The sequence below is a fragment of the Caloenas nicobarica genome, chromosome Z (assembly GCF_036013445.1).
Source record: "Caloenas nicobarica isolate bCalNic1 chromosome Z, bCalNic1.hap1, whole genome shotgun sequence".
Taxonomy (NCBI): Eukaryota; Metazoa; Chordata; class Aves; order Columbiformes; family Columbidae; genus Caloenas; species Caloenas nicobarica.
Genome location: NC_088284.1, coordinates 21,688,204 through 21,700,828, shown reverse-complemented (window position 1 = coordinate 21,700,828; position 12,625 = coordinate 21,688,204). Strand labels below are relative to the sequence as shown.

At 40.6% G+C, this 12,625-nt stretch overlaps 1 protein-coding gene across 8 annotated transcripts in view; it reads left to right on the top strand.

Annotated features, from left to right (window-relative positions):
• Positions 1–12,625, top strand: part of LOC136002611 (leukemia inhibitory factor receptor-like) — a 105,052-nt gene that overhangs the window by 64,059 nt on the left and 28,368 nt on the right. For 7 of the 8 annotated variants that reach the window (XM_065657849.1, XM_065657847.1, XM_065657844.1 and 4 more), the window contains 4 exons: positions 6,698–6,848; positions 7,562–7,682; positions 9,668–9,819; positions 11,582–11,745. In XM_065657849.1, the coding sequence (XP_065513921.1) occupies positions 6,770–6,848; positions 7,562–7,682; positions 9,668–9,819; positions 11,582–11,745 (516 nt within the window). In that variant the 5' untranslated portion in view covers positions 6,698–6,769. Of the gene's footprint in view, positions 1–5,695; positions 5,810–6,697; positions 6,849–7,561; positions 7,683–9,667; positions 9,820–11,581; positions 11,746–12,625 lie in introns of those variants that run through there. The other variant, XM_065657848.1, reaches the window with a different exon arrangement.

Genomic DNA, 12,625 nt, shown 5'->3' with positions numbered 1-12,625 from the left:
GTGACCAGGAACTTTGAAAACGAATTTGTGAAAGTGTCGATCCTTGTGTTGAGCTTGTGTGTTGCGTCCTGACATCTCACTTCACCTTGCAGAGCAGAAGCAGGCTGAGGTTGCTGCCAGGTAACTGTGGTGGCTTCCCAGGATCTCAGAGGTGGTGCTGCTGTTTGGCAGCTAGAGGAAGCAGTGAGGAGGGAATGTTTCTCCCCGTGCTTGACAGGAAAAAAAAAAAAAAAAAGCACAACAAAACAAAGTTTGTCTCAAAGGACTGAAATTTTGGCCTTGTGCACTCCTGCACATTTACTATATAATATCTTGACACCCTGTCTTTGTTTCCTTTTCCTCCGCTGCAGATTAGGAGAGTGCATTTGGTACAGATAGGCAACTTGAATTATTTTATCAGCTTCCGGAAAGAGAAATAGCAGATTCTTAAATTAATTCCTCAGAACCGGGGAAAGCCAGATTCCCAAATGGGATTCAGCCTTCATTTATAAACGAGTTTTAGTGATTCATGTCCTGCGAATCTTTTATAACGTGGAATGTTGCCATGTTATAAAACAGAGAGGGAAAGCCTGCATTTAGATTACTGAAGAGAGATTTTTGTCTCAACTTTGGGAATTTTTTTGAGGAGGTGGAAGAATGTACTGTATTGAAAAACAGCCAAACCTCCTCAAATAAATCTTATTAATTCTACTTCCATTTTTTTTTATTACTCAGCTAGCTTTAAAGTCAAAGACTGAAGGCTATGGGATCAGCAAAGCTTTTCTAAAGAGAGCCAGTTCATCTTCTGTTTCTGTGTTTGTTGTCTTTACTGTCAGCTGTACTGGCAATTTGCTTGGTTTCCCAGAAATGTGTACTTCTGGCACGGTCTTTCAGATAGGGGATTTTTTTTGGAAGCTTTCTGTTGGCAATAGTAGGATATGTAATGTGATATATTCATTTTTATCTGGATATAGGCGTGTTTGCTTTCACTTTGAATGTTAAATTAGTATCTTTGGGCAGAGACAAGTAAAATGAGTGTTTTCCACCTGCTAAGCAGCATAATTTTTCTTCCAGCAATAAGGTTTTGATCTAGGCACATGCTTAGCACCTGCTTTTCTGACTGGCTGTATTTGGCATGATGGCCGTGCAGTATTGCAAAAAATACAGCCTGCTGTGAGTCTCTGGAATCTTTTGGTGGTATGCTTTGGTGTCGTTTCCTCACGACCTTTTATTGTTCTATTTGGTGGTAAATTATTGTGACTATACCCTTAACTGTGGAGAAACAAACAAGTTGTAACTTGAGAAAATTTGTCAACAAACAGATTTCTTCGATTATGATTAATACATATGTTTTTACTGGTTTCATGCTTTCATTTAGTATTCTCCACTTACAGTTTCCCTAAACATTTTGTATAAGCTGCCTTTTTAACCATTTCTTTTCTGATATCTGCTTGTGGAGTACAAAAAAAAAAAAAAAACAACATAACAAATGTGGCCACTGATCCTCAATTCATAGATTTTTTTTTTTCTTCAAAGCCAAACCTGGAAGGTTGTGACTGGCAGATCAGATTGCAGGCAGAAAGCAGGCCAGAAAGAGTTTTGATTTTTTAATCTGTTTTGTTTGTTTGTTTTCAAAGTGGTTTCCATGCACTTGACAATGAGATACATTGAGTGACCAGCAAACTCAAAAGTAGAACAGAGCTTTGGAGAACTTCTATGCTCAGAGAACTGAGCTGTTACAACTAAGAAAATACTTTTTTTTTCCTTTGATGATAGTTGAGCGTTTGGTCAGCTATGCTTTAAAAAAAGATACGCAGACCCAGTTGAGCCAAGAAAGACATAATATAGAACACAGTCAGTAGGAGAGATACCAGTTATCTTGTTTTTCTCTTTGAGAGGTTAAGTCTGAAGAGGCTGGTAGTGTCATAGCATGTCAGTGTCGAACAGCTGGTGCTGCCCTCGTTTACTCAGCTTGTCACAGAACCTTTAACCCTCTTTACAGCTGCGAAGGTGTTGGAGGAAAGCAGTCCACAGATATTTTCCCAGGTGCACTTTAATGTCTCAAGGGTACTTTTCCTTTCTTATCTATCTGATCATCCATAGGTGTACTATGTATCAAAACATCTTTAAACATAATCTAAAAGTGCACAGTTGGTATTCAGCTGTTTTAAATAAGGGCCACCCTCCTTTGGCTTCAGTGATTAAGACTCTGAACCTAATTGTTCCTTTGTTAGTTTATCTGCATAAAATACAATTTAAAGTTACTTCTTTCTAACCACAGGCACAAGGGTAGTTTCTCTGCACAACATAAAGCCCTGAGCAAAGCCAGGACATCTCTGTGTACTGTAACTTCCAGCAGTTAGTGTGGAATCCTGCATTTAGTAGCAGCTCTTAAATACAGGTAAACATATACTGAAGCCTGCCATGCCTATGCTGTTGGTATGTGTGAATACTTTTTGGATAAATACACAATGATGTTCCTTAGCATAGATTTAGGGGAGGCTTTTTCCTTATTTTAAAATTTCAAAAGTGGAAGACCTATTTAGGCAAGGCCTTTAAGATTAATTTGCTGTGCAAATATACTCATGCGAAGTCAGGAGGTTTGCAGTCCATTTGAGGATGAGATTGGAGTCTGAAGTACTAGATAAACAGCTACGTGGCAGCTTTATACAGTAGTATCCGGGGCTGGATCACGCGCTGTAATTGAGTCAACAAGGTCTGAATGTTGAGAGAAAAGCAAATATAGCATGGGCTGTATAAACACGTGCCACGCATAGGTTTGCCTTAGAAGAGTTCCTTCATTGTGCTTAATAATTCTCAGGCCACAGGGAGCAGAAATATTTCAAAACCAAGGATACAGCAGATTTAGTCCACAGAGAAATATTCACTCCTAAAAATATCAGGAATCAAGAAACAGACTGAGAAAGGGTGAAAAACATAGGGAGTTTTTAAGGGAGTAGCTAGTAGAGACCTGGTATCAGCCACCTTCTATGTAAGAGGTTGCTGCAAGGCAGAAGATAAACCATTCTTTGTCTGCTGAAGATAGGACAAAGTAATGTGCTTAAAATGGAGGAAGAGATAATTGTGTAGCAGGTTGGGAGCACTAATAATAGTCCCAGTGAAGTGACACAAATAGATTGCCCAGGGAAATGAGGTTGTTATGGGATGTGCTATTGCTCGTGTTTTTTAAGCTGAATGTCTGTTAAAAATGGGTTACTTGCTGTTGCTCTTTCTGGAGGAGAGAATGGGCTGATCCCTCTTTGTCTCATTTTTAAAAAATATTTACAATGTAAAGACATTTACAATTAGTAGCAGGTACTCTTGTTGCATTCCAGCCAGGCCTGGTCAAGGTTTTGCCTTCCTCTGACAACATTGAGCTTTCTTGTCCTAAGTAAGTATCTCTGAGTCTTACATTGTCCTATCCATTTTAAGAGAATATCTGCCTAGAGGATAACGTGCTTTTCGTATCTCTCCAGGGTAAAGAAAAACCTCCATGCTTCGTTTGAATTAGCCTTGGAACTGATTGAAGGCAGCTTTAATCCAAAGAAAGTGAACTTCCTATTTATAATTACTTCAATTATTTTGTAACTTTATGATTAAAATAAGCCTATAAATGGGGATATTTTCTTCTGACCAATGACATTTAATTATGCAACATGAGGCTTCAAATTGCCAACTTTTCAGCAAGCTATAAAATGTGTATGAGAAGACAGAGTCAGGGAGTCTACGTTTCTTACGAAAGATTGTGGTTTACAAGGCACTCATCATGCTCTGCATGATAGTACATGGGTTCACTTCAATGCCTGACTCTGAAACAGAAATTAAAACCGTACTTGAGTTAGGAGAATTTGGTATGACTCAAATTTCTTGTAATTCACAGCTATGATGTTACTCTTAAAACTTCTGCAGTAGGGGGACTGTGCAGTAAGCTATATATTGAAAGAGTATGCAGGCAACCAAAAGGTTTTCTTGAAACACGTGCACACGTGTAGTTGCTGAATCAACCTCGTAAACCTGGCATGACCCAACAGATTTTGCACAATCCTGTACAGATAATGTGTTTAGAAAGTGAGAGGCTTGGGATTTAATTAACTTCACAATGCAGTGGGTTTTTTTTTCTTCTAGTGGCACCACTGCTTTCCCTTTTTTCCTTTTTTTCCTTGACTTTTGCCAGGTGATAGGGGACTGTCAACTAATTTTGATGTAAAACTTGGAATTTTGATATGGGGTTTTTTTACAAACCAGAAATGGTCTTTGAAGAAGTACTAAAAACAAACATATCATTGACATGTACATCACAAATAGAAAGCAGTCATTTTACTCTTGTAACTCCCAGGTCTGTCTGAGTGGTCTTCATGTTTTTTATGAAATTAGAGGTTTGTAACCAAAGTTTAAAGCTGGAGGTAACATCTCATATTTTCATTAGTAACGTGGACGAATACTATATAAAGACCCTGAGCGACACCAAAATGCAGTGGGGGAATCCTGGGGCAGATATTATTATATTTTATGTGCTGCTGGGTTCTTGATGAACATGAATTTGTCAGACTTCATTCTTGATTTGGCCTCTAACAAGTCACATGGCATGGATATTGCAGTTCAGGGATATATAAAAAGAAGAACTGAATGTGTGTTGGGGTAGTATAGCTTAAATTAGTATGTTTTTAATGAGGTCTTAAGGTAGCTTGAGAACACAGTGAAAATAAAATAATTGTTAAGTTTTAAGGGTGTTTCTTCCCTGCAGATTTAACAATGGCCTTTTCCATTTCTCAGCTCCTGTGCTGCCTGTGCCTTTCGTCAGTCTGGTTATTGCAGACCTAGAGAAAAAAAGTGGCTCCTTGCGAACAGCTCTGGATTATTTGACATAGTGCTGAAATGTTTGTGCTTGCACAGTGCAGATTGGCGAGGGCCAGAACAACATTTCGGGCATTCCCAGATGTCCCCCGAGAGAGAATTCCTTAAAAAAGAGTAATAAAAAATATACAGTTGTATTGCAGGGATGAGGGAGCATATTCCTGGTGCCACAGAGGACTTCAGTGAAGAGGTTGTTCTTTAAAAATTTCAGAGGCTTTTAGGCAAGGTCCGTTATCTGACAGTGATGTCGTCTAGCTTCAGAAGAGACTTCTAAGACAAGGTCAGGAGCCTTTCAACCTGAGACGTGGAAGAAGTAGTCTGGACAAGATGTTTTGAGTTCTACAAAACTGCTCTGTAGGAGGAGCTGGCTCAGCTATATACATGAAAATGTCCCTTCTACTGTTGTTCACCGAGGGAAGGCCTTTTGCTACATGGGAGTTATGGTCTCTGGGAGGGTGCTCAAGCCCTCAGAGCTTTCAGGTGGCAGGGGAACAATGCACCAGGGATTGACTGGGCTTTAAGACAAGGTTTCCTGCAGTTTTCTTTTTGAGAACAAAAGCTGATGGTGGCTGATGTGTGGGTGGAACTGAATGTGTTTCCCAGATCCTGTTGAACAGTTGAACTTCTCTTTGGAAAACGTGTAACCCATTAATCTTCAAATAACACATTAAATGGAGTATTCTAGATAATTTTCACCTCAAGATTAATATTTGTAGCAACAAGTGTCTTTCAGTAGAGAAATGCCTCTTTCTTTTTTTTTTTTTTTTTTACTTTTTTCCCTCTAGAAATTATTACTTAAGACCATATTGAACCTGTGATCCTGGGTGATCAGATCTGGTTCTGCAGTGTCTCGAGCATCCCATAACTTGAAGTAGGAGCAATATGAACTGTGAGCAGAGAGGAGAGGAGAGGAAAACAGATGGGCTGTCCTGTCCCCTTGAACCTATAACCAAAGCAGAAGTCATTTCCATTCATGGTACAGAGGACGCTTTGTGAATATGACATTTAATCTAAGTTGAAGAGACCTGTTCTAGAGGAATACCCTGGCATGTCTATTCTCTTCTAGAATCATAGAATTATAGAATCGTTTGGGTTGGAAGTGACCTCTAAAGCTCATCTAGTCTAACCCCCCTGCAATGAGCTGGGACATTTTCAACCAGATCAGGTTGCTCAGAGCCCCGTCCAGCCTGGCCTTGAACATCTCCAGGGATGGGGCATCTACCACCTCTCTGGGCAACCTGTTCCAGTGTTTCACCACCCTCATTGTAAAAAATTTCTTCCTCATGCATAACCTGAATCTCCCTCCTTTAAAACCATTACCCCTTGTCCTGTCACTACAGGCCCTGCTAAAAAGTCTGTCCCCATCTTTCTTAGAAGCCCCTTTTAAGTACTGAAAGGCCACAATAAGGTCTCCCCAGAGCCTTCTCTTCCCCAGGCTGAACAACCCCAACTCTCTCAGCCTGTCCTCACAGCAGAGCTGTTCCAGCCCTCTCATCATTTCTGTGGCTCCTCTGGCCCCTCTCCAACAGGTCCATGTCTTTCCTGTACTGAGGGCTCCAGAGCTGGACACAGGACTCCAGGTAAGGACTCAGGTAGTCCTGAAGGAGGCCTGTGGATAACTGAGTTTTACATGTCTTGATTTTTAAGATTATCTTTGAAACACCTCTCTGAAAACATGTTAATCAAGGAGTGGTTGGGACAGTGAAAAGGTTTATTTGCCAGACAAAGAAAGGGAAGGAGTTGCTATGCCTGGGTGCAGTACTGAAGAGGAAAAATAGATGGAACAAGAAGTGCTGTTTGCAGAATATCAGCTCTGGAATATCAAAGGGTTTTTGTTTTGTTTTGTTTTTGTTTTTAATTTTAGATCTGACTAGCTCGTTGGAAGATGACACTTATTCCTGCCTGAAGGTGCTGTTCTGAAAACAACAGTAGAAGAATGTGGAAGAATTCAAGCCTCCAATACCTTTTAGTACTAGCTATTTTATGTTTAAGCTCAATATATAGCCAAGAGATAGGTAAGTTTATTGCAATGCAATTCACTAGTTACTTTTTTTTGTACCTTCTGTCCTGACAGCATTTAATTACGCTGCTTTCCTACAATTTGTATGTTCAAAGACTGTCAGCTTTGTGGTCCCGCACCATCCTAGGGATGGAGGTACTACCAGTCCTGGTCTCTGCTTTCCAGCAACCAGTGGCATCTGGTAAACCAGTGCAAAGTTGACTGTTAAATTCTGCATAATGCGACTGTGATAGTCTGCATATGCAGTTGGTGTAGATGTCCACATTGAGACCTTCTTGCTGTATGTCAGATATCTGCAACAATTTCACACATTATCTTTAATTGCCCTTCTGTCATTAATTGCCTTCTATGTGAGACAACGAAGGAGAGCAAAAAACTCATTAAGTTTATCGTCAAAGCTTGCGGTTTTGCCATTGGCCCAGAGCCTGCTTATTAGGCTAGACTCGAAATGGCTGTTGTGGAAAGAGACAGCTGCCTGTGCCATTGGACACAAGTACAAACCCACATTTTAGCTACCTCTAGAAATCTGGCAGTCTGTGGTTGTCTGTAATCAGGCACACAAATCATTCAACAGTTTTAAAATACTGGCCAGACATGCATGCAATAAAAATATAAAAAGAATGGCTCTAGATGTGAACAATAGCAGGTGTTTTACAGTTGGTGATTTTTGACCTACAGTTTGTGTCTGTATTTCTTACATGACTTCAGGTTCTCTGGGGCACTCTCAGAATTTGAAATGCGTAACGCACAATTTACGTAAAATGATCTGTACCTGGGATGTCTCATCTAAAGGAAGACATGGACAAACTGACTTTTGCTACACTACCAAGTAAGTCTGCTGTATACCTGGTTGAAAACTGCCAAATTGTGATGAAAGTGTACTTATTCCTCAGTCACTGCCCATGGAATTTGTGATGCCATTGTTTCCAAGCATCTCCCCATCAGTTTTCCTTGGGTGGTGCTCCCTCCAGGCACTGTTAGCTCAGGCAATGGCAGGGTTTCTGGCAAAGTCTTTTTTCATGCTAACAATTCCGCCAAAATCTCCTGCTTGATCTCTTCAAAGGGCTGGAAGATGCTCTCATTTACTCAGACTTCTCTGTGTGTCTGCCTAGCCCTTTTCTCAGAGTTTTCATGAGGGACATCTTCATACCAGGTTCAATCCAAAAGGAAATGATAGTTGGAACAAGTGAATCCTGATGCTATGGGCCAAAGTGGTAGAATATATGACATAAGTGTTGAGATTCACATGTGGAAAAACATGAAAAATCTCTTGGTGGATGTCTTATAGCCTTTACAAATTTTAAGCTGTCTGGAGAGCATAGTGTTAGAGGAAACATAAAAATTATTCCACAACTACAATAGCTTTCCCAAAGTGAATGTGAGATGAAAATTTTGGGAAAAGTTAAGAAACTTAAATCATCAGTGTGTTTTTCACTAATGAGAACTACATGTGCAATTCCCCATGCTGTGGGTCTGCCAAATACTTATCATGTGCTAGGGATGAGTTCAAATCCTTTTTGCATCTCGATCCTGCCCCCAATCCAGATATTAGTACGGTCTTTTTTCCTGTAAATTCTGCAGGCAGCCCAGACTTGTCCTTGGGGTCCCAGGGCTTGGCTGCACTTCTTCCACCTACATGTTTGATTTTCTGCATCTAGTTATTCCTCCTGCATTGCCAGATATCATTTCTATACAAAAGAAAACCAAAACACATTTGTGTGACCTTGCAGCGGGGTTCAGGAATGTAGAGTTCAGGAGGTACTGCCCTCTAAACAAGAACAGTTGTGTAGCTGCTGCTGTTTCTCCTTAGCAAAGCAGAATAGGCTTTGGTCCCCGAAGCGGAGAGGCTGAGGACTGAGCTTAATACAGACCTCCCTGAGGGAAAGAGATTTTCTTTTTCAGTTACCCAAACATCCTCTAATAATATCTCAGTACAGAAGAGGAATAGCCTTTCTGAGCACTCAAGTCTCAGCTGGCCTTCACTAGCCCAGAGTCTTGCCTGAATATTAAAAGTTCAACCCAAACTCTTGACTCCAGTTGATGTGAGCTCCAGGGTCTTGTTCCAGTTCATAAGTGAGTAACTCCCTCTCCAGGAAGTCTGGCACTGTTCTCTTTGCTTGCCTTCCTCCCATCATTCTCCCAAAAGGAAGGTCTAGATTTTTCCAAACTTTTTGCCTTTCTAGTTGCATCAGTGATAATGAGCAAAGGGACTTGACCCATCCAATATTGTTTCCTGTATATATCTATGACCTCCAGACAAACACCAGATCACATTGTGCTGAGCACTGCACAAACAATATACACAGCCTGTATTTTCATCTGGGATCTTAGCAGTTCTCTCCACTGCCCTCGGCCCTTTCTGTATGAGCTGGGCAGCAGAAGGGAGCTAAAAGATTTGCTCTGAGATGGATGAACCTGCTTTTTGCACCCGTATGCCATCAGTTTGAGAAGTAATGGAGGGAGAGAGAGTCATGAAACATAAGGGGAGGTACTTTTGCATTATTTTGCTTATTTTGAAATATTGATTCATGGTGAGCGAAGGTTTCAAAAATGTGTCTTTTGGTTAAAAAGTCAGTTTTTCAGTTCAAGGCTTAACAACTAGCTAGCTGCATTATACAACTACTGCACAGGGAATGCCTGTTAATCTGATACTAACCAAAGCCTATGCAAGTCTTACTGCTTCACAGACTTGCCATGGAGCTCTCTGTTATATTACAGAGAATTTGTGGTTTATTAGTGTCCTAGGAATAGGCCTTAGCTTGCCTTACCTTCCTATCAGCTGAAATATCTGCCTAATCCTCTCTGTCTTTTCAGTGACCTTCCCCCTTCAATGTGTTTTAAAACTAAGGAGAAAAGGGTTGAGATTCCAGTCCCAGAGAGCTCCACCACGGTGACGATAACCACAAACAGCATTTCTGGAACTGCTTTGGCTACCAAAGAATTTGAAATTCACAAGAAGGACATCTGTATGTATGAGGTTTTATGTGTGTATATAAGGCCTCTATGCAGTGATTAACAATGCTCCAGAATTGTATATACTTGCAGTTTTCTTTGGTAGTGCTCCTGTATGTAAAATGTTTATGTGCTGAGTCCATATGAATCTATGTAAAATGTTTATGTGCTGAGTCCATATGAATCTGCCATACCTAACAGGTTGTTTTCTCTCCCCTTCAGGGGAAAGAAAACCCCTCTATCCATAGATCGTAGCAGAGGAGTCAAGAGCAGAATACAAGGAAAAAAACAGAGTGCAACACTGTTACATCTTCCTCTGCTTGTTTTTTTGTAATTGTAAATTAGGAAGGATTTGTAAACAAGTTCCTAGTCTACATACCCAAATACCTGCACCAGGTATAAAGTGCATTTGCTCAGACCTGACTCAGTAAAGGAAGAATAAAATTCCTAGTGTCTGTTCTCCAATTTTAAATGCTGAACTGCTACAGAATTAAGTAGTTTATTCCTGGAGTTTCACAAAATTTTAAGGGCAGTTATGTCACTCCTGACAGGATCGTGTTTTCTTAGTATATGTGCAACTTACCCATTCTGTTCAAAAGTATATGAAACTGAGCAAATGCATTTATGCTTGGGAGATAGGCTGCATCATATTGCAGTCACAGATAAATTTGACTTTTTCCCACTTCCTTCCTCCCAAGGGAGGAAGTTGTAAGCTGAAGATGGCGTTGGCACCATCTGCAACACTTGCTTATAATTTCTTCTTTGGTTTCAGTTTTCCTGGTTTTTTCTTTAGTGTAGTGCAGTCAAAATCTAAAGTCAGTAGCACTTCTTATCCACGGTTCAGTGTTCTCTTCAGCTGAGAGCAGCTCAAGAACTTCAAAAAAACTGAACTCAAAAATATGTGGGCAACACACTGGCCTCTTCAGCATCTTGCTGATGTCGGGCAGGGTGGGTCTCTCTGGTTCTGGTTATCACGGATAGTGTGTTGACCGTGCTTTGCAGGCTCTCAGAGCCTTGGCCAGGACCAAAGTTGCATAAAACACACATTTTAAAACCAGGATTTATCCTGCACCAGGCCCAATTAACTGCCATAACCTTTGTACTACCATAACCCTTGCCTGGTGCTCAGGCTCTTTCTTGCTTCACCACGACCCATTCATAGAAGAGGTGCTTCTGTTTAAGCTCCATGTCCTGTCCTCATCACCATGTCACGCCTTCAGTATTTCTTGTAGCTTAAAATCACATTCCTCATGTTTTTCTTCTGAGGCTCATGTGAGCTTCTTCCACCCTGTGCTTCTGCTTTCTCCCTACTCCAGCTTCTGTTGCATGTCCCATTTTTCCTGCTGGTTGCCAAGCCCCATTTCTTCCTTTGGGATACTTTCCATCATCCTCCCTAGATGTGTTCTCATGTACACTTCAAAGACTGATGCCATGTTTCCTTTAGCCCTGCAGCATTGAATGAAGGTTGTGAAAGATATGTCTTCCTTACTATGCATTATGGAGAATCATATTCTTGATCAGTTATTCACACATCTGCATGTTGACGTGTTAGAAGAAAATGCTACCTGATGACTCACTAGCACCTGTCCTTTCCTGGGAACTTTCATGCTCAAGTAATGACAGAGCCCATCTTATCCTAATTACAGAGGTTGAGTTACATGTTTGCATGGCTACTAGCCAGTTGAGAGCAGAGACATGTGGCTGTTAAACACCTGCAGGGCTGGTATTGCTGACTAATGACTTGGATGTGGCTTTTTTCCCTCTCTCTTTTTCAAGCATTTGTTCCTCTCACTCCACGCATTCTTAGTTTAACACCTGACTTTTCAACTTCCACATTAAATCTGAAGTGGAGTGATAATGGATCAGTCTTCCCATATGGACTGGATGCCTTTTGGCAGATTCAGATACTCCGTAAAGAAGCAATGGAAAAAGTCACACAAGTAAGTCCTTTACTTCCTTTTTGAAAAACCTATGTATGATGTGTGCCCTTGGTAATATTCTGGGAGGTGATTTGAAGAAAGCTGAGAATAATCAAGATAGTAGAGCTTTGCAGAACCTGAGTGTAGTCATGCTTCTGGTAGGTAATTTCTTGTTAAGTTTTGAAGTTTTGAGGACAGTGGCTACCATACTGTCAGTACTTAGTCGCAGGTTTGTGTTTGTTGTTCTTGTTTGGTTGGCTTTTGTTTATTTGTTTGTTTGTTCTTCGTTTTGCTGTGGGTTTTTTGTTGCTGTTTTGGTTTGTTTCATGTGTGTGTGTGTTTAAATTAGTACAGGTTTTGTTTGGGGGTTTTTTTTGGGGGGGGTCTTTTTGGGGGGTTTTGTTTTTGTTTGGGGTTGGTTGGTTGGTTGGTTTGGTTTGGTTTGGTTTTAATTAGTATTTGCATATGACTTTGACAGATATTTTATACCATTATCTCTGCTTTGCTTCTACAACAGTGTCTAAAGTCTTGGTGGTCTTTGAATGTTCAGTTTGCCTTTTTTTTTTTTTTTTGCAATAACAGTTATTCCAGGCTAATTTATTTAAACTGTTCTCTAAGTTTTAGGAATGGAGAAGAGGTAATATGTGTGGCCTGGGACTAATACTGGGAGAGGCCCAGGCTACTGGGTTGCAATATTTACGTTTTGAAATGCTTGGCGAGCTTCCTGCTCTCCTTCAAATGTCTGCCCTGTAGTATTTCTGGCTGGTAGGCTACCTGGCTGGTGGCATCTTAGGCTTTTGTCCAAGTAAATTCACAATACAACTGAAAGTTAGGCGGGACATTCCTAATATCTATTAGGATTTTGTGGTTTACTTCACTTAATTTGCCATTCTGTTGGCAC